Genomic DNA, 22,707 nt, shown 5'->3' on the forward strand with positions numbered 1-22,707 from the left:
CTTTGAAATATATAAAAATTCAGGAATCAGGGTGAGGCAGAAGATTTTGTAATTAAGAAAATGTCATAGAGCTATTGTGTTTTTCCTACCAAAAGATCACTGTTGTACTGAAGATTCAGATATTTGTGATTTAGAAATAAATTGGTTTAGTCTCTGTATGAGCCAACCTCATGGCCCTGAGTCCCTAGGGATTGGGCGGCATATAAATTTTATTAATAAATAAATAAATAAATAATAAAATAAATAAAATTACAGTGGTTTGACTTTTTTTTCCTAAAACCAGTATAGAACTACTAAGTGAAAATGCTCTGTCTAAAGGAGCCCTGGTGGCACTATGCTTAGAATGCAGTATTGAAGGCTAACTTTGTCCACAGATTGCTGGGGGCAACATGGTGACTCTAAACCACTCAGAGAGTGCTGTAAAGTACTATGGGGAGGTATATAATCTAAATGCTATTGCTAAATGATTTTCATTGAATTATTTTGTTGTGAAAATCATGGAACAAATATCCATGCTTCACATTTGCAGGAAGAAATGAAGAAATCAGGCAATTAGAATGTTGGAAAATTAATCTTAATACATAAATTTAATACATAAATTTCCAGTTGAGAAGCTTAGAGAACATATAAAATCGCTTCCTACAAACAATAACTTTTTACACAATTATATACCAAACAATTTGGGAGGTAAAGCAAACCATCCAGCACTATGGTTCCAGCAGCAGTCAGCCTGATGTCTTCTGGAAGTTTCCAAACAGTTTCCCTATTATTTACAGTATGTTTTCCCCACCTCCAGTAAATAAAGATGAGGCAAACTCAGTCAAAAAAGTACTTTCTGACCAGGTTTACAAGGGTTTCAATCAAACAATTTTTAATTATGGTTCTTAAAAATAGAAATCAAATTTCAACAGATGATTTGAAAGAAAGAACAATTGCAAAACAAAATAAGAATTTTTTCCAGCAATTTATTCTTGTTTGGAAATGATAGCTGTGATTTCCTTTCTTACATATTGAAATTAACAATCCAATAATTGATTATGGGCCTTCAAGACATTTTTGACTCCTAGCAACCAAAAGATAGATTTGCTATTTTTAATCTCTGACTTTCTCTGATTACAGCAATGAGTAATTTTATTAAATTATTTCAAAGACCTGTATAAAATTGACTCAAAGTAGTATGTGGGCTATCTTTTTTATTTCCTGCAATTTATATGGGCATATTAGTTCTGTTTTTTGGGATGTTGTAACATTTCGACTACTGCAATTTGGTCCACATTGGGCTGCCTTTAAGTACCAGACTGAAGAATCAATTTGTACAAAATGCAATGACCTCAGTGCTCATGGGTGTTTATAGATACTTGTCACACCTGTCCTGAAGGTTTTGCACTGGCCTATCAGATTTTGGGTGTAATTTAAAGTGCTGATCTTAATATATAAAAAAAAGCAGTTACAACTTTGAATCTGGTTGTATGATACCTCAATTTATGATCACAATGAGTTACCACAGCAATTCTGGGTTCAATTACAGTTGTAAATTGGCGGACTTATTGGCAGCAGAAGTGAGAAGACATTAGGAAGATGAGGAGGGTACATCTAAAGTAGTTGTTGCCTCAGTTAGATAGCATCTCCCATCCAGTGTGGTAGAGTGGCTCTGGAGTTGGACTAGGAGTGAGAGTGGAGACCCAGATTCTATTCCACTTTCAGGCCTAGAAGGTCACTAGGGGACTTTAGGCCAGCCCAATTCCCAAGGTGATGGCTGTGGGGAAAAAACAGAAAGGAGTCTATATAGTAAGACTCAGTAAGTCACACTGAGTTCCTATACAAAATATGGGATATAAATCAAACAGATAAACAGATGAGCAGCTGGATAAATCCTTTGATTTTGGAAACCATCTGGCAATGATCCAAAAGATCCATTGTATATAATGCTGTCTCACCCTTAGGCAATAAGTTTTATAATGGATGGCCCGCCTACAGCCTTCTTCTACAATGATTTATAACCGTCAGTGGTTAATCTTTTTACTTGGGACTTATTTCTGGATAACTGATTTTGAGAACACTGCAATACTCAACTCTGGTTTCTGTACAGTTTACTACCTATGCAGTTATTGGACATGGAAATAAGTAATAGGCCACATCCATACAAATGCCTTTCTCTAATAGAATGGAGAAAAAAAAAACATGTTATGAATGAAATTTACCAAAGCTGTTTCATGCAACTCTATAGTTTAATGATGGATGAAGGCTGCTTACATAGGCACACTTCTTCAATTAATAGGCAATTAATTTGTTTCCCAATTGTCACAGATTCAACCATCACATGTTGCTCTAATTGCTAGCAGTAAAACTGTTACAGCTCTGAAGTGCAAATAATTTAAACTGGAAGAATCTTAATGCAGAAGAGAGCCATCTAAGGAATCATATTTGGTTCTTCTCTAAAAGTCGTTTCTCCATTCATGCCTGCTCCTTCAAGAATAAGCAACAGGGCCTTCCAAATTTTACCATACACTTCCAATCAACTGAACTTAGTATGATAATTGATAGAAGTTTATAGAAAATGCTGTTTTTCAAGATCTCCAGAGGCATATTTGTTATACCCATGCTATAGAACAGTGATATCGAACCTTTTAGAAACTGAGTGCCCAAACTGCAACCCAAAACCCACTTATGCATCGTCAGGTGCCGGGTGGGTATGGCCTATTGGCTGGGTGTGGCCCATTGGCTGGGCGTGGTCAATTGGGTGGGTGTGGTTCCCATTGGCTGGGTGTGGCTGCGGTGGTAACGGCAGACTGGGTGGGAGTAAAAAGTTCAATCAATTCCAACTTTGCAAGATCTTTTTTTTCCTGCAAGAAGTTGAAATTGACTGATTGATTGGACCTTTTTTTTTGCACATGGCGGCAGAGGCCTAAAGCAAAAAGGTTTTATAAAACCCAGCTAAAGGCCTAGGACTGGGCGACGGCGCACATGCCCACAGAGAGGGCTCTAAGTGCCGCCTCTGGCACCCATGCCATAGGTTCGCCACAACTGCTATAGAAGAACACATTTTTATTTTAATACCTGGATGAATATTATATAATATAATATTATTCTAATATAAGCACTATATCAGAAAGCTGTACTGACTAGTATTTTTTCTACAGTTATGTATTTCTTTTTGTTTACAGGTATTCAGAAACCTGAATGTATGTAAAAGTACAGATGAATGAATTTGGAGTATGGTATTTGTATCATTTATTTGTAAAAAAATCCATCTGAATGCATTTTAATATTACTGTAATTTGCAGTTAAAAGTGCCCATTACAATTAATACAGCATTCAGTAGTCGAAAGGATATTAAACGTGAATGCACCTAGTATATGGTTCAAAATAATATTTCATATCCATTTTTACAACCATGTAATTTAACACTTTGGATAATTAAAATTCAGTTTACATTTTTTAAAAATTAGCAACAAACCAACAATATTTCATACTGTTTATTACAAATATTTCATACAAAATGTAACACTGGCACCAGATTCATGACACCATGGTTTGTAAAGATATATTGCACATGCTAAAAGCATAAAATATACAGACAAAACTACAAAACATTAGATATTGGCTTTTTAAAATGTATGTCACTGCATTACAAACACAGATAGCTGCATTTAATACACACTCAAGATTGTCACCATTTTAAAACATCCTTCCCAATAACACTGACTTAAGTTTTGCTTTGTGTAATAAGAAAATGTATAAATTCCTATACAAATTTAGCATATTAATTTTATGTCAACACAAATAGATTTTTTTTAAAAAAGACAAAGCTGTAAAGCTTTGAAATGAAAACATATAGGTATTATATTGCTTCAGTATGACTCATATGAAGGAAAGACATGTTCACAATAGATATCCAGCATACACAAATATAAAAAGGCACTCTAAAAGTTTCTTACATTATGAAACCCAGGTGCATTATCAAGTTTCTAAACAGAGAAGACAAGAAATTGAATTTACTCAATTCATAGTTAAATACAAAGGTTTGCTATAATAGTACCAAAACACAACATGGTGCCCTTTTAGTAGTGATACAGATATCCCCTGAGCTAGTTTATCTTAACACTTGAAACAATACAGATCAGCAAGGGGTAAGTGCCATGCATTGTAACCTGGCAGCTGAAGTTTCACATGAATGGAATACAAGCTGCTAACACGGAATCGTAATTATAGAGAGGTGCATGCGTTATTACTCACCTTCTAGATCATGCTTCTCAATCTTTATCAAATCAACACCACTGATTTCAGTAGAATAGAGTGCTTATTTTTTGACAAAAGCTAATGAAACAAATCAAAACAGGCCATAACTGACATTTATTACTATAGTTAAAATACAGTACCTTATTTGCTACTAACAGTATTGCCATTTAGATAAGAAAGTGATTAGAATGGAATCCATACTCCAGTGAGACTAATTACAATTTTCCCATTTTAATTATGATGGTTTTATTACTCTTTTATATGAAAATAATACATATAAAAGAGCTAGGTAAGCATAATTTTGGGGAAGATGGCACTACAAATGAATACAGATCTATTCAGAAACAAATTTTGTATAGCCAGGGATTTTAGCCCTATTGTCTTTTCATGACAGTAGGCTGGGATTGTTGATAGGACAGAAACACACAATGCAGTCTGAACTCAGGAACTCAGAACTATATCCTATTATATTTCTACATAGCTGTGCAAAGGATTTTAGCGTAACATATTGAAAAATGTATTTATAGAAGTCACTATTAAATCATTTGGGTGAGAAGATTATTGTACTATGAATGATGTTGTAGAAGATTTCTGTTTGCATGGTGGACTGTCCTTTGACCTCTGTTCCCCAAACTTGCTCTGCACAGTATGCCCCTGCTCTCCTGAGGTTTTGTGGAGGCTGTGATGGTGTGTGTGCATGCGTGTGTATTTCATGGTGACTAACTTGATATGATCAGCCAAGAAGAAGGAAGAAGAAAGTGATACGTTTTTACTCAATTCTACATGGAAACATTGGTGCTTTGTTTCAAGTGATGTTTAATTAATATTTAGTAATGTTCTAGAGAATTCACTTCAGTTATAAAACATTACAGTATTAAGAGAGAAAACTTATAGATTTGTAAATGTAGTTTAATTTCCCTGATTATTTGGTGATCCATTTTTTTGGTCATTCTGTTTATTTCATGCTTTTCTTCATAGCTATACCATTATAACCAAATGCATTGCTTCTTATTTGAAAAAAAGAAACATAACAGCAAACTATTGCTAATAGATGACAAGTAGGCTCCGGGTGATTCACAACTATGAGGGCATCTCCACACAACCACTGTTGCCATTCTATGAACTCAGAATTATTCTGGCATCAACCTGTTATAATCCTAATTTTAGCTGCCGAAAACCCCTCATGAGCTGATTAATTTTCTTTCTAATGGACCAACAGGGAAGTGCCAAAAATAACATCCCCTCAATTTTCTTCCATACTTTCTTTTTCTAGAAAAAGCATAAAAAGAGAGAGACTGTGAGAAAACATGGACAAGAATGCAAGGCCTTTATAGCCGGAGCTGCAAAGCCACATTTCTACAACACTAAAGCCTGGCAGAAGGACATGATAGTGCTATGGCAGCTTAGGAGTTATGGAAATATGTGAGGTGAGAGTTCCCACCAATAAGAACACAGTCTGTCCCCAAAATCTAATGTAATTTGCTGAAAAGTAGAAAACTAGGGAATCCTCTTGAGCTGCAGCTGAGCTGGATATCTATTGGCTCAGCTACCTAACAAAAATTATAATGTAAAATTATAGAGTGTTGTCCTGATGCAAGCATGGCATGAAGCATCATATAAAAATTTTCTTAGTTCTTCTATAGCAGAATTTATTAAAGTGTGATCCAGAGGGTCTCAAGTTTATAAAATCAAAATAATTTGCCTGCCTAGATTAAGAAATAATATAATATTAAAATCCCATCAACAATCATGAGAAGCGAGAATGTCAATTTTAATTCTTAATATAGTAAAGATTGATAAATATAACCCATTCAGACAAAAGTTCTTTTGGAATCCTCCATGATTTTCAAAAGAGGGAAGAGATCCTGAGAGGAAAAAAAAAGTTTAAGAAACCAAAAGATTTAACAAGCAGAAATGACTCAACATTAACCTTTTCCTCTTAAAGCACATTTAGAACATACAATAATCTCCCACTTCTTGAAGTGCCATACAACTGGGCTATTATGCTCTATAAAATGAAAGTATTCTAATTGTTGGCTCATTAATGAAGTTTGTGACTTGTGCAGCCCTGGGAGATATCCAAGTGAAATTTTTGCTGAACAGTCAAGAAAACAGAGTGACCTTCCTATATTTTCCTCACTTGTTTCATTTCCTTTTCTTTTTTCAAAATCAACTAAGCTGTAAAACTACTTTTTATAAATGATTAAGATCTTTCTGCTGGGAAACACCCATAGTTTCACTGCAAAACTTTATTTCTGGGTTTTAAGGAACATCCAGTAGTCCTCAGGATTTAATAAATACCTTAAAACTCATAACAGGATTTAACATCCTCCATATTTAATAGGAATCAAGGCAATAACTAGTGAGGCCTCTTACATTATAGTTCCTAGTCAACATACAAATATCATTTAAAAATACATATATGCTAATATTGCAATTTCAAAATATGTGCATAAATATTGCCTTTTACTTAAAAATTCATAATTACCGTTTTGTGTTTTAGAGGTCTGTGACAATTTATACACACTTGCATTCTTAAGAAAAATAGTCTCTTTTTATTTTATCATTGCTAGAGAATGCAAATTGTAGTATGAAAAACTTTTCTAAGACCTGGCTGAAAGTGTGTGTCGTGATGGAGAATTTTGTTAATTATCATGGATCAAATTGAAAAACAACTGGAGAATATTTTATTACCCTAATTCATTCAAATAGAGCTTGTGGTAGTAAATGTTCTTAGAAAAGAAGTGCATAACTTTGTGCTTATTTATATGGTGAGAGAAAAATTAATTGCTAATATGTTAATCAGTAGTTGGGACAAAAAAAAATCAGCCATGTGGCAGAAAGATCAATTGATTTATGGGAGTACTTCTGATTGTAGTTTTTCTTTTGGTGGGGGTTGAGAAAGAAATTTCGCAGATATCATATCTGTCACAGCAGTATTTGCTGGGAATTTTCTCTCTCAATAGATATACTGGCTGGGGGTTAAAAAAAAGAAACAACTGAGAGTTTTGGTCAGTTTTAATGATACCTTTTCATCTCAGGCATTTTTGTGTGTGAGTGTAACTACAAAATGGCTGAAATCTGAGGAACATTGTCACCTGTCTGAAAATAAAGGGTCTCCTACAAGGATTACATTTTAGATATGTACAAAGCATTTTGAATTTGTAACATTTCAACAAATACTGGTACAGTACAGCAACAGAACACTTTCAGTGAAATCAGAACAATATTGTGCAGAAACAGCTATTTCAAAGTGGAAATATTTGTAAATTCCATTACAATGCAAGATATCTATTTCTGTCTATTTTTTGCAACATACAGTCCAGAATGAAAATACATTTGACTTAGAGGAAGGTGCAGTTTCAAGATGGAAGCTTTTCTGGCAAATCTTGTTTATAGAAGCAGAGCGAAACTGTTGTGCTGCTGTTTGTTACTGATCATCCAAGAATAAATTCACATATTCTGTCTCCAACATACTTCGATATATAGCAATGAGTGGTTATATTAAATTATTTCAAATACCTGTGTAGAATAGATAACAAAGCAGCAGGCTACTGCTTGTATTTCAGGTAAAAATATATTTTGCTTCCATAAACGAGGAAGGACACTTTCCTCTTTATTCTACAATTCTCCTTTTGAACTTTGACAAATTTTCAACCCCTTTTAAAGACTAAATCACACTTTTTTTTCTTTATATGTTCCCCTTTGCTCTGCCAACAGTTATTGTGCAATGTACTCCTCCACTGCGTTTGATAAAATGTGCATGAACAACACTTGGCTTTTGAAGCTATTTCCAATTGGCTATATAAGAGCTGAAAATAATAACTATGTGCATTTGTTCCATCAAATTCAGCACACTAAATTTGCTTAAATTCATAACTAATAACACATTATAGAATTAAGAAGGAGGACAAACCATGGTCAATTTTTCTGGGCACTTGTTTCATTTCAAATAAATATAAACACATTTAACATTACAAGTACGAACATTGGTCTGGAAAAATAAACTGTGATCAACACATCATCATCGGTTACAAATGTCGAAGTATCTACTAGAAATAACCCAAGACTCTTAATTACAGAAAACACTATTTGTGCATTTGTGATTAGAAAAGTTACTTGTTTTTTTTCCTTGCATTATTAAAAAAAAAAATAAAGTCTTCTGAAGCCTTTTGGTCCTCGTGGTATAGCTGGTTAGTTCTTTATATTTTAAGAGTCTCACTCTTCTTTCTGTACACCTTTCTCAGGCGAGGAAAAGGGTCCGTTCGACCTAGAAGCTTTGGCAGAAGGAGTAGATATTCATAATGCAAATGTTTAAAAAGTAAACTGATGCCAGCAGGACTGTTTTAGTACAAACTAGTTCCCTTTTGTATGATTACTTAACTTTTCCACTTTATGTTTTGGTTTTGTCTCCTGTTTGCATCTTAGCACAGCAATGGTAAATATGAAGGACTGCAATCTATCTCGTTGTATACTTTCCAAAAAAGTCAGACAATGCTTATGATAAAAATCACATTACACATAAAGATAACAAAAAGTCAATTCAAATGAGCAGGGTGAAACATTTAGGTGCGTTAGGCATTATATTTAGAACCGGTTTTTCCTAAAACAAGTAATTGCTGGACAGCACAGGTAAGACAAGTTCCCAAGGATCCCTACTTGGAGAGTGCAAATAAATCACGCATGCTTGTGCTGAATGGTAACAAAAATAAGGCAAATCTCATCTGCCTTTACAATAATCTCTTTGTTGCAGCTGCAGGTGGGTATGTTGTGACTGAGGCAAACAAGATTTGATCCTAATGATTTTAAATTGCAAATGGAAGCAGCAAATATCTGTTGTTCTAAAAACACCTATTGGGTATTACTGTGATGAATTTAGAAGTCTGAATTGCCACAGAAAATGGTGATATTGGCAGTATTTGTTCAAACCCAAATCAAAATTTGTGGCTTTACCTTTGGTTTTTATAACAAAGATACCTAAAAATGAAGACTATATATCTATACAAGAGATACTAGAGATGGAAAGGTCTTCTGACAATCCAGAAACACCCTTCTTGAAAAATGATTTTATATCAGCGATATAATATAGCTAACATATTAATATAAACATAACAGTTCCCTGTTTACTTGTGCTGTCAAAACAGAAAAAGGCAGCTTCTTTTTTCTGCATATAATAGGAGGTAGAGACTTCCAAAAGAGCCCTTAGAATTTATGGAAAGCACAGTAGTGCCGGAAGCAAAACATTAATTAGAGTGCATTTTAAAAAAAAAAAATCCTTAAATTTTCTAAAAGGCTCTATTTAACTGCAAATTTTAGTCTTTGCTGTTCTCATTCATAAATGAAGGTCAGGTGAAAATCAGGAATTCGGGTGTTTCTAAAGAAAATTTCAGATTAAATGCAAATGCAATCAAGAAAGGGGCACTGAATGTTAAAAAGTCAAAATGTTTCAGAATCAGAATCATTGTCATTGTATCCATTTTCTGCTCCTTCATCATTCATTAAGGTTTTACTATATGAATTAAGAGTGTTGCTCATATTGGAGCTACTGCAGAGAAGAGTCCTGCTCAAAGGGTCTTTTTTAAAAGAAACGAAGTTGAGCGGCGTCATTGTACTGGAAGGAGAAAAAGGCATCATGGTAGCCAAAATGAGTGCCAGGCAGTCAGCCACGTCTTTGTTAGGAGCGCAAGCCAGGGCTGGTGTATGACCTGGGCACAAATGCAGACAAAGCCATGGTTAGTACTAAGGGAACTAGGAAAAGATCTGAGCATTCCTTGGATACATCTCCAGATGAGATCATAGCTAGGAGATGTATGTTTAGTCACCATCACAGCAGACAAAGCCAGGGTTACTTTTAAAATTAGACATGCTGGGAAGGTATGTAATTCACAAAGTGGTTCTCATAACAAGCACTATTTAATAAAAAGCAAAAGGCAACTTAAAATCTCCACAAAATGAAATAAAAACAGATAGACCACGGTCCTGGAGGACAATGTGAATTAATATGAGCCAAGACACTGTTAGACTTAATCACAAGGTAGAAGTTCATATAACAGTTATTCTGAGAGCAATGGCTTTCACTCAAAAGAAACTATGTAATATTTAAGAAAACAAATTAATAATATAGATTATTGTATTTTACAGAAATAATAATCTGATTAGCATTATTATAGTAGATGATTAATTCTGCAACATTTTCTATTAGAAAATTAAATATTGGCAAGCTATAAATAATCCAAATGTTCAATTTTAGCTAAATTCAATCATGTTTATTAAAATGTGACAGCTGAGTCTCTCTGTAGGACAGTGTTTCTCAACCTTGACAATTTTAAGGCATGTGGACTTCAACTCCCAGAATTCCACAGCCAGCATTGCTGGCTGTGGAATTCTGGGAGTTGAAGTCCACATGCCTTAAAATTGTCAAGGTTGAGAAACACTGCTGTAGGACAAGCAATGTGCTCTTTACTATATATTGGCTATTGAGATAGAGAAATCTACTCTCATAGGGAAAGTGAAAAGCAGGTGGCATCTTAAGAAAGTGGCAACTTCTTTCTTTCTGCTTGTATGTTTCCAGAATATCAGCGAAGCTTGTTGGATATCCCATGACAAATAGCATCACAGAAATTGGATGTCAATACACACACATACATGCACATACACACAAGTGTCTTTTTAAAAAGCCTGTTCATAAGCTGTCTTGCACTGTGCAATGAGAAGGAAGCTTGATATCTTTCCACAGATAAGAGAAATAAAGTATTAACAACAACAGCAACAACAATAATCCATAGAAAAAGACACAGATATTTTTTTCTGCATAGGCAATACTTTCCTTAGTTTAAACACAGTGCAAATGAGACTAGCTTCCCAGTTAGGTCTTTCCATATAGTCAGGAAATTGAAATAATTTTTTTTTCACTTCTGTTCCAAAGCAATGTTTAATATTAGTTAAAACTACACTTGCTGAAGCAGATGAACTTTTCAGAAGTCCTTATTGCTAGACAGGGAATGGGAAGAATACTCAGCCCCAGGGGGAGAATAGGTTCATTCCATTTCACTAACTCAATGAATGAAGACTAAACACAAATACTATGGGCAATCTACAGTCAATATCCCAATAATTATTGTGGTGCACTAAATGCTAGATTGTCTATTTGAGACATAATATTAAAAAAAATCAGAACATGTAGCAAACCATCAACATGCTGTAAAAGTATAAGAGATGTTCATAAACTATGTATTTGCTGAATCTCCCCCCCCCATACCTCTACTATTAGTGGATTGCCTTTTATACACACACATTTAATATGGAAATTGATATGGATACCCTTTGCACTTATAGTAATAATTTATTTAGAATATGGACTTCCATGCAGCAGTAAGATATTTAATGGGTGTTTTCTATCTGCTGTGAAAATAAAGGGAAGCTTCAGAATAGATCTGAAGCCATACAGATGCAATTACAGTTTCATTCTAATTCAGTGGTTCTCAACCTTTTTAATGCTGCGACCCCCAACTGGTCATAAGTCGAGGACTACTCAACTGGTCGTAAGTCGAGGACTACTCAACTGGTGCAGCACCGTTTGCAGAATGGGACTTTTGGCGGGCTCAGCAGGGCAGAGACAGCCTGGACAATTCCTATTGGCTTTTGAAAGCCAATAGAATTAGACTCTATTCAAGAGAGTCTATTCTATTGGCTTTCAAAAGCCAATAGAATAAAAGGGAGTAGCACAGCTAAGGAAAAGGGGGGGGGAAATGGCGGACTGCATTGTTTGGCGACCCCCGTGAAATGGTTGTTCGACCCCAAATGGGGTCCCGACCCACAGGTTGAGAACCACTGTTCTAATTCAAATACTACAGTATATCTAGATAAATAAATGGCTCAAAACCATTTTCCAATGGAAATGAAGGACACAGTGCCATACCCTATTTCATGTAGAATATTAACTGGAAAGGTAGTTGAACTTTACTTTGAAACTGATAAGACAACATTCATTACCAGAGAAGGCAGTAGGCTAACTTAGGGGATTCAGGGAAGTCATTAGCATATCCTCTTTTGTGCACCAGTTACTACTGCTCTGCAACCTTCCAGCAAGAGCAGCAGCGGCAGCACTAGATATGTAGTGATACAGTATGTAGTGTATCACATAATTAGAGCAACAAATGTGCATGCATAATGTCTACTGGAAAATATATCTTATTCGGGTTGCCTACCACCTGCTTGCTAAGCCTTTCCCAACCATTTTGCCTTTGAGGCTTTGAGAGATGTTAACTACTGGGGTAGCTAGACAATATAAGCCAGTATTATACAGCAGCATGATCTCAAAATTGTGAAAACAATCTGGATGCCAACTCTTTGCAACTACCCAATCTAGCTGGAGTTTTTTGATTTAGGTCTTGCTACGTAAATCGGCATGTCCTACACAATGGTTTTGGATGATTATAATGCTTAATAAATTCCTTTAAAGCACACAAACTTACAAATAAGTTACTCATTTGGCTGAAAGTGCAACCTCTAGGAATGGTTACTGAAATAAGGAAGGTGACTCTTGAATGTTATTCAAAGCTTTCTGAATAACTGAATCAGGGCCAGTAATGAAGAATTGCTGGGAGTACTATTATAAAAATCTCTATGTAAGTGTTTGCCTTTCCTCCTGTTAGTGGGCAGAACTTCGTATTCTGTCTCCTGCGAAGTTCAATAAATTTGGCTTTTCACTTGTATATTGGATCTAGGGACTTTTGCCCTTCAATTAGTATCAGCAGCAGTATTTATTATACATGTATCAGCAAACCACTGGTGGAGTGTGTATATTTTATAAAAGTACTTTTTTATAAGGTAGTCTCACTTAACAATGGTAACTGAGACCAGAATTTCCATCACAAAGCAACAGTCGTAAATGCAATATCACATGACCATGCTGCTTAAGGACAGAAATGTCAGCACTTCCAGTTGCCTTCATTAAGTGAATTGTCACAGATTGAAACTACTCATGTCTTTTTCAAAATTTCACAGAATTGCGAAAAATGCCTCCTCCAAAAACTGAGAAAGAAGACTGGTTTGTGTTTGTGTGTATATGTTTGTGTGGGTGTATCTTACTTCAGTCCTTTGTTCTTATTTTAAAAAGTTATAAGTTTAACTGCCATCATACAATTCAAAATTATTTAAGAACTAGCTTAGCATTTTTAATAAAAAAATACATAAAGTAATGGGCCTTCCTTCCCCTATGAAATGTCTTTAGAATTTTATGGACTTTTGAATATTAAAAAAAATACCTCTTCTTTAATAAGTACAGAAAGAAGCAGTCAATGACTTCATAAAAACATGCCAGTATTTTTTGATATAACTTTTCTTCAAAAGACCAATTTCTATCTTTGGATTCTAGTTAGTATTTTACTTCCAAGTGTGCAATATCTGGCCAATATTTAATTAAGAATATGGTTAATATGATTAATATTTAGCTCTCAAAGGCCAAAATCCTAAAAGCTATATTAAGTATATCCTTAAGACTTTCATACATCCATATAAACATTTGGCATATTTAATATAAATCTCCTTTCAAACATGACAGTACATGCCAAATGGAATTTAAACTTCTCTCAATGATTTGTAATTTAGTATAGGAATGACTTATGGGAAACCTTCATCCAAAGCACTCAGAGTCTACAAAGCCAAGCTCATAAGATCCTGATTGAGATATAGTTGATTAGAGATTGGTGTACTTTTCCTAGAAGATTACCATCTAATGATCAGATATGTCAGTTGCAATAGTATATGTAAATTCAGGATGAAAAGTGATTTGTCTAAATATTATTCATTATATTATATTTGTTTTATTATTCATTATATTTCACCCAAGGCCACACAATGGCAGTGACTTATTGTGAACAGAACAGGAAATATAGCTTCAGAAAGAATCAGGATACAGTTAAAAATTATGTTATAGGCTTTGCATTCTTCTATAAAATGAATGCATCAATACATTTAAAATGCAGCCCTCTTCCTTATCAGAGTTCTGATGTCTTTATGAAACTAGAAAATTCTAAGTTGTGTTACTTTACATAAGGTATAGTCAACAAAATACTTCAAATGAAATAATAATGGGAGTTGTTTTTATATAATAGTTTAAACAAAACTGTTTGTGATAACACAAATTCTATTTTTACAATTTGGAAATTAATAACCACTGTCAGCAAGCTTAAAATATTTCAGAAAAACATATTCATATATTGTTCATTTATTGTTCATAAATGATAATATGAATATCTTCACTTACCATTTTCATCTACTGCCTGTACACATGCCCCCTTTGCTAACAATTCCTCAACTACCATCTTCAAGCCATTCTGTGCAGCAATATGAAGAGGTCTAGAAAATGTAATATCTAGATTCAGTAGGTTTGATGTATTTCAAAAGGTCTACTACAGTGGTTCTCAACCTTTTTAATGCCGCGACCCCCAACCGGTCGTAAGTCGAGGACTACTCAACCGGTCGTAAGTCGAGGACTACTCAACTGGTACAGCACCATTTGCAGAATGGGACTTTTGGCGGGCTCAGCAGGGCAGAGACAGCCTGGACAATTCCTATTGGCTTTTGAAAGCCAATAGAATTGGACTCTATTCAAGAGAGTCTATTCTATTGGCTTTCAAAAGCCAATAGAATAAAAGGAAATAGCACAGCTAAGGAAAAGGGGGAAAAAATGGCGGACTGCGTTTTTGGGCGACCCCCATGAAATGGTCGTTCGACCCCAAATGGGGTCCCGACCCACAGGTTGAGAACCACTGGTCTACTATAATATTATGCACAGTTTGTTCAAGTGCTTAATTACATTAAAACACTATGTGAATTCTGTTTCCAAAATGCACAAATATAAATTATATGACACTTTGATGTTATCAAAATTGTTAAAAAAATACACATTAATTAATATACTTACGTTTGCAATGCATTGTTTTTTGCATTAATAAGGCTCGGTTCTTGTATCTTGTCAAGTATCAACAAGGCACATTTTTCATGACCCTGGAAAACAAACACACATACACAATATCTAACTATATTTGTAACATTCTAGAACACATATGTTTTTTTTAATCTGATCTTAGTTAGCTATTAAGGAAGTCTAGCAGATGTGAAAACAGGGATTTCCATCTGAAAACCATGGAAATGCATTGAGCTGAAAGAACAAGATGCTTCGATTGAAATGCATTTGTTAGTTTATGGGTACTTTTCATTCTTTCTACTGATAGAACTTGTAGCTTGTAGCCCCCCCCCCCGGTGATGTACTGCAGGGTTGGGGAGACAAACAAGCTACAAGTTCTACAACAGAAGGAATTAAAAATGTTGGAAGGCAACCTAACATCCAAGTTTCCTAAATGCACATTATTATTGCCTATATCTTAGTCACCTGTCTCTTGTTTTCTACTTAGCCAAAGCCATCACACTGCAGATGGGGGGGGGGGAATACACTCAGTTATAGCAAGTCATGATATTCAAGCAAAAGAAAAAGTGACATAAATTGTTCTTCAGGTTTAGAGAGTTTTCCTTGTTCTGTAAGCTTCCTCTATCACCATTCCTACTGATGATTGTTTGGCTCAGTAATAATTGGCTGAAAGAAAATCCAAGGATTGGAAAAAGACTGCTATAAAGCTTTTTTTTTTAAAAAAAATCACTTTACCTTACTTGATCTTATTTAAAAGATTTCTTTTGGCACCCATCTTAAACACAACTCACAACAATAAAACAAATAACTATAAAATCATAATTATAAAACTAAGATCAAAGAACAGGAGTTCCCTAGGATAAGACAGATTATTACTCCCTGTCTACAGGATTATTTCCCTTAAGAATATAATAGTGAAGACTCAACAGAAGCTGATATATATGGGAAAGCTATCTTGGGTTATGGGTTCATACTGAAATTAGAAATTCTCAGAATTAACAAAGAGCAAGCAAATTTTAAACATACTTTACTGCTAGCCAAGTGCAATGACGTATTCAAGTCATTATCCATCAAGGTTAAATCAGCTTTAGCACTGTTCACCAAAAAATCTAAAATACCAAAGAAACAAAATATTTCGTAAGTTTACATACATAACATCAGTTCAATTATCTTCAAACTCTTCAGATAAAGTTTACATAATAAATTAGTAAGAAAAATAAAACTATGATAAAAGAGATGAAAACAAAATTCAATAAAGTAGCAACATAAAAGCAATGTTTTTCTCCCCAAATGGCTTTTAGTGTTACTATTTTAAAAAGCACAGTGCAACTATTCTACATTTTTCTTCTTAATTGATTTTCTGTAACATGAAAAATGCTGGAAGAAACTGTAGAAAAGGTAGGATCACATATGGTGAATGATATTGTCTGGGTCATGTTTGTTCCAGGATATCACCTTGGGTTAGAAGTATAAATGGGCTCCGGGTGTTATGAGGAATATGGATGGAGGGTTTTGATCACTACTTCTATTGCTATGGTTATTTGGTACTGTTGTTTGAATTTTGTAAAGCTGTCCAAAGTCATCTGGAATGGGGCATCTTATAAATTCAGTTGCTCAGACAATCAATTTTTATTCCATATTTTATGTTTTCTGAATTCTGTACATCCATAAGCCTGTATGGTAAACAATTTATATGCGGCCTAATTTCTTCAACATTGCTTTAGAGATACATTTATTTATTCATTTAATTAATTAATTAAATTTATTTGTCACCCATCTCATTTCAAAGTGACTCTGGGAGACTTACAGCATTAAAAGCATTAAAGTCACAAAAGATAAATATTTCCATAATAACTATGGAAATTACAATGAAAAATAAAATTTTAGTTAAAAGTTGGAAAGGGAGGGAACAGGTTGTGCAGCGGAGGAGGTGGGATTCCCTCTTAACTCATCAACCATCCCCCAGCGGGATGTCCAAGTCGTCTGGTACACCAAGTCATCTGGCACAGCCAGGTCTTCAGGCAAAGGTCAGAAGGATGGGAGCTGATCTCAACCTAAGGGGTAAGATGTTCCAAAGGACAGGAGCCACAGCAGAGAAGGCTCTTTTCCCAGACCCCATCAGCTGGAATTCCTTGACTGATGGGGCCTGCAGCATGCTGATGCGAATGGGGCAGGCCAGTCTCAGTGGAGTGAGACAGTTCCTCAATAACCTGGACCCGTGCCATGCAGGGCTTTAAAGGTGATAAGCGACACCTTGAATTATACCCAGAAGCGAACCAGCAGATAGTGCAGCTCTTGGAGCGCCAAGAACTGCCCATGCTGCTGCTGCACTCTGCACCAGTTGAAGCTTCTGAATGCTCTTCAAGGGTAGCCCCACGTAGCGTGCATTGCAGTAGTCCAGACTAGAGATAACCAGGCTTTAAATGACTGTTTAACATTTCATTGCTACTATTCCACAATAATAAAGTAACAAGTTCTTATACTGCTGATGTGTTCCCTCATATGCTCTTTCCTGGTAGCATAGTACAAATGATGGAAATTTTATATTTTACATTACTCAGAGGACCAGTTGATAATGAATAATTAAAACTTTATTTAAGAATGACATTATATGAATAGATTATATAAAAGTTTCTCTTGAAAAGGATAGCATATTTATTAAAGACAGGTAAATGGATGGGGAATTTTAAGATTGCAACTGCTGATATAAATATATTGCAAGGAATATTTATTGAAAATATAGGAGGTAAAACCAGAAGAGGTAGTCTACAATAAATGGGTGCTGGATAAATGAATGTGGACTGAATACAAAAGTGAATGGCCAGTATGAAAATACATTGAATGGACTGGTCATATAGAAAAAATTAATAAAACTGAATTGCAAACCAAATATCTAAAGAAATAGATATTGGAATGATATGAAAGGAAGGAGAAAATGGAGAAAGATATAGCTGGATGGAGTTAAGGAGATCCTAAAAAGAGAGAGATATAGCAAGATCTGCAGACGTCATACGCAGAAGCAATAAAGATATATAATGATATCAGTTTTATTCAGTTCCTAGGAAGCAATTCCTTACCTACAGTCCCTACATGCCCCTTTTCAGCAGCGATGGTAAGTGGAGTTTTCCCTGAATTATCTGCAGCATTTACTTGTGCATTGTGACTTAAAAGTAGCTGCAAGCATTCCATGTGATCAGCAAAGGCTGCTGCATGAAGTGGCGTTCTAGGAAAAAAACGGAACATAGAAACATTTGGCTACTTGAGTGATTTATTATTTCTATCATTTATCTTTATTTCTAATCCATCTCTTAAGGTAATATTTCAGGACAAAATATATTATCATTTAAAATAAAGTAATATTCATAGGTAAAACAAAATTCGACACAGAACAAAAGCCACAAAAAACCAGGGATGCTCAATAGCAACACAAATCTGATTCCTTCAAATCTTAAAGAAAATGGATAGGTTTTAATAATTACTTAAAAGGAGACAAGTGTAAATCTTATAAAATAAAAGGCGAGGAGCCACAACTGACAAAGTTTTGTTACAAAATTTCTGTGAAGATTTCTTTATTAAGGCAATCAATACTTGGTTTTAGCTGAGTTCAGCACTAATTATCAACAGTATCACCATGCCATCACTCTGCTAATTCCCACAGCATTGTCTTCGGTCTAAAGATATTTACCCATGTAGTAGGCTGTATTGCTGTTATCCTTCTCATCTTCTCATCTTTTTCATTTCTCATTCTTTATCATCTTCTCATCTATCCTACTATCTTCTTCTATTGGTATCTTATGATTTATTACTTGTTTGTATCTTATGATTAATTATTGTAACTATGATTTATGATCTGTAACCTATCACTTTGTTGTTTGACTGAGAGCTTATGCACCAGAGACAAATTCCTTGTGTGTCCAATCACACTTGGCCAATAAACTCTTCTCTTCTCTTCTCTTCTCTTCTCTTCTCTTCTCTTCTCTTCTCTTCTCTCCTCTCCTCTCCTCTCCTCTCCTCTCCTCTCCTCTCCTCTCCTCTCCCCTCCCCTCTCTTCCTCTATGAAATTAGTAAACCCAGCTTTTTAAGGGTTTACTAGTTATATTTCAACCCATCAAATACAATCAGTTTGGTATTTCTTCACTGAAGCAAGTATCTATGACGGTGAAAATCTTTATTAGTGGAAATAGACTTCCTTTTATTTCTTCTAGCAATCTTCTTTTGGACAATTGGGTGAGGTAAGTGGGCCACAGGGTGCTCAATAGGGAGGAAACATTTTTAAATTGTTTTTTCGTTCCATTTTACTGACATATGAAATGATTTTCCATTAATAAATGAATACAAACCACTGTCTCCATTTTTAAATGGAACTATAATTCATTATATACATTTATATATTAGAGGCGAGAATTATATATTAGAGGTGAGGTCTCTGCCCACATTCTTGGCCTTCTGGTAGAGCCTAAAACCTTGGCTCTGCTACTTGGCCTAAGGCTCCAATAGGGGCCTACTACATTGCAGGTGGCTGACTGGACAGAAAAGATCCTCACCACAAGGCGCCCATCATCATGATTTTTAGTTTTTCTATTCAATTTTTCTGATTTTAATTGTTTTCTAGCACTTTTTTACTTTTTATTATAAGCCAGCCATCATCACTGTATCAGTGAGATGGGCAGCATAGAAATTTAATGAATAAAACAAGTTAATAGACTGCATAACACTTCATCAAAGTAATTCTTACCTTCCTTTTTCATCTTTGCAATTAACAATGCCAGCACCAAATGCCCCAATGAGTAGTGAAGCACAATTTTCATGATCATTTATTCTGTTAAGGAAGGATACTATTTAATACAATGTAATTTATTTCATTAATTTGATAGCATACTTCAACTGGATTTCCCTGGGTTTATTTTCAATACAGGTTTACCATTACATTTCACTCCAGAATTTTGGTAGCCTTAGATTTATAGCTTTGTCCATAGCACAGTCTGCACAGTACGTGTATAATTTATAAATCATAACTGGTTAACTGATCTTTACATATTATTCTCCTTAGAACTGCTTATATGTTCACATGCAGGAACAAGGAACCACTAATGCACACAAATCACACTCCATTGGCTTTTTCAGGAATTATAATAAATGAATATGAGATCAGAATGGGGAATCAAAACATGAATGAGGACGGTTCCCACTTCTTCCTTTGTACGGTCACTTTAACCTTTATACATATTACATACAGTATATAGACCTCCTATAATTTTTAATAGAAATGTGTGAAATGACTTCCTTAAAAGATATTCATTTAAAGCAAGATAATATATTTTTTAATTTGTTTCTTATTATAGCTTTCCTGTTCACGTAACTCTGCCACTCTGGGATGCTGCTTTCATAGCTACTTAGCAGCAATAACAGAAAAAAGCCACAATAATATAGACAAGGGAGCTAAATACTCTGTCCCCATTTTTACTTTGACTACATCAGTATTATTAAGGATAATAACATCCCCAGACATTGATTAAAGGGAGAGTGGGAGTTATTAACATAGTATCACTATGCAGACTCATTGTCACTAAGTACGTCTTCTCCAATTTATTTCCAGTAATCAAACATCCCTCAGCAATCATGAGTTAACACTAAAAGTTTATGTAATAAATATATTAATGATCAAAGTGTCCCAAGACTTTTTCCTGTTTCTGATCTGTGCCCATTTAATACCTGGATGGGTGATCAACAGAGTATATTGTACTGTAGGCTAAACATATTAGCCTCAAAGTAATGGCCAATTACTTTTGTACTACAGGCAAAAAATGAAAATAATTATGACCATGTCTCATTAATGTTCAGTTCAGGTCAAACCCATCTTTACTTTTGCTTTTATTAAAAACCTCCAAGCACAATTTGAAATTAAAGTTTATGGTACAGAAAAACTGGCAATCAAAACTACATAAATTATAATGAAAATGGTTCATTTCCTATTACAGAAATTTGCTGAGAAGGCATTTTAACTGCTGATAACTGTGTGCATGTTTGAATTGGGAACTAATATTATAAAAATAGCATTATCTCAAAGCTTTACTATTTTTTAAATTCCAGCTTAGCTTGGCACACAGCCTATGCTATAGGAAGTGAAATTGATTGTTGTTTCTACTTACACCGCACAGTGCAATGGAGAAAAAGAGTTTCCATTAAAGTTGCAAAAAGCTTTATGTTCCAGCAGTACCTCTATACAGTTTTCATTTCCTGTAAGAGATTAGATGATAATTTCAAGTTCCAAAATAAAAAAAGTGCTTAGTATTGTCAAAAGAACTATATTGTACCATTCAGTTTGGTATTGATTCTATGAAGATACTTTATCCAGAATCAAAATGGTGCCCTCCGTTTCTAGTCAGCATATTGCTCATGCTGATTAGAAAAAAATTCTCCAAAGTGGTTGATCTGAAGATACAAGTTATTAAACCTGAGACAGTCTGCATATGCTTTATGACTCCCAGTTTTTTTAAATAAAATAATTTTATTCATTCGGTAATATAAAAAAGCGATTGTGATTGCTGTTTGGGAGTGCTGCCACAACTCCACCATATTGCTCAATACAAAGCATCAATATGTTCAAAACACAGATAGTGCCCAGTTTAAGAATGAGTTCCATTTCCAAGGTCTGTCCTTAAGTCAAATTTGTATGTAAGCCAGGACAACATTATTGTATAATACTGTCTAAGTAGTATGGTGTAATGAATTGAACTATTGTGAATTTAACTTGAATCACTGTATATTTAACTTAACTAAAGATCATCCTTAAATTGGGGCATTCTTAAATACAAGATACCTTTTATTTTAGAAGCTCTGTAATCTCTCTTTGCATGCAGTTTCCCATACCAAACTTAATAGTCAACAATAAATATCTGCTTCACATAAAAGATTACCGTTATAAGAAGCCCAGTGCAATGGTGTATAATTCTGATTATCTTTAAAATTGTAGTCTTCTGAAAGTGCCATCTGCATTAATTCACTCAGCCATGTGGCATGACCACGAGCTGCTGCATAATGTAGAGGTGTCCTGCCTCTGGCATCTTTACATAGAATTAATACTTCTTGTTCCAACAGCATTTGAATGCATTCCTCATGCCCTGTCATAATCTTTTTCAAATAAAAACTAAAAATTAGATTCATTTTAATAAAATATGCCTTTCATCCCATAAAGCTACACAAGATAATCAACAATCCCAAATAAATATAAACAAAAATTGATTATTATTATTTTTGTACTAACTGAAAAAGCTTGTTTGAAATATTAATGATAACGTTTGGGGTTGTTTCTGAAATAAACATGTTCTACTTGGGCAGTCAGTGACAAAGATTTTTTTAGTAGCTTGCATATATGGAAACATGGACAATGGATTCTGTCTTCTCTAAAAGTTTAATGAAAGGAAATAATTTTTAGTGTTCTTTATAAAAATATCCATCAGGGTTCCTTCCAGACTTCTAGACCAAGAGCTCCTATCACTATCAGTACAAACACAACAAGTTTCAAAAGTGTTCCAAGC

At 34.6% G+C, this 22,707-nt stretch overlaps 1 protein-coding gene across 7 annotated transcripts in view; it reads right to left on the reverse strand.

The window, feature by feature from the left end:
• Positions 1 to 464: 464 nt before the first annotated feature.
• The window catches only part of ANKRD44 (ankyrin repeat domain 44), a 165,712-nt gene continuing 143,469 nt past the window's right edge, over positions 465 to 22,707 (reverse strand). For 4 of the 7 annotated variants that reach the window (XM_039347978.1, XM_039347977.1, XM_039347975.1 and 1 more), the window contains 8 exons: positions 22,087 to 22,300; positions 21,319 to 21,406; positions 19,905 to 19,988; positions 18,247 to 18,392; positions 16,196 to 16,278; positions 15,167 to 15,249; positions 14,507 to 14,598; positions 3,217 to 9,944 (listed from right to left, as the gene is read on the reverse strand). In XM_039347978.1, coding sequence (XP_039203912.1) covers positions 9,676 to 9,944; positions 14,507 to 14,598; positions 15,167 to 15,249; positions 16,196 to 16,278; positions 18,247 to 18,392; positions 19,905 to 19,988; positions 21,319 to 21,406; positions 22,087 to 22,300 — 1,059 coding nt within the window. In that variant the 3' untranslated portion in view covers positions 3,217 to 9,675. Of the gene's footprint in view, positions 1,757 to 3,216; positions 9,945 to 14,506; positions 14,599 to 15,166; positions 15,250 to 16,195; positions 16,279 to 18,246; positions 18,393 to 19,904; positions 19,989 to 21,318; positions 21,407 to 22,086; positions 22,301 to 22,707 lie in introns of those variants that run through there. The other 3 variants (XM_039347980.1, XM_039347982.1, XM_039347981.1) reach the window with 2 other exon arrangements.

This window comes from Crotalus tigris, unplaced genomic scaffold (assembly GCF_016545835.1).
Source record: "Crotalus tigris isolate CLP2741 ecotype Arizona unplaced genomic scaffold, ASM1654583v1 scf7180000018105.1476442, whole genome shotgun sequence".
Taxonomy (NCBI): domain Eukaryota; kingdom Metazoa; phylum Chordata; class Lepidosauria; order Squamata; family Viperidae; genus Crotalus; species Crotalus tigris.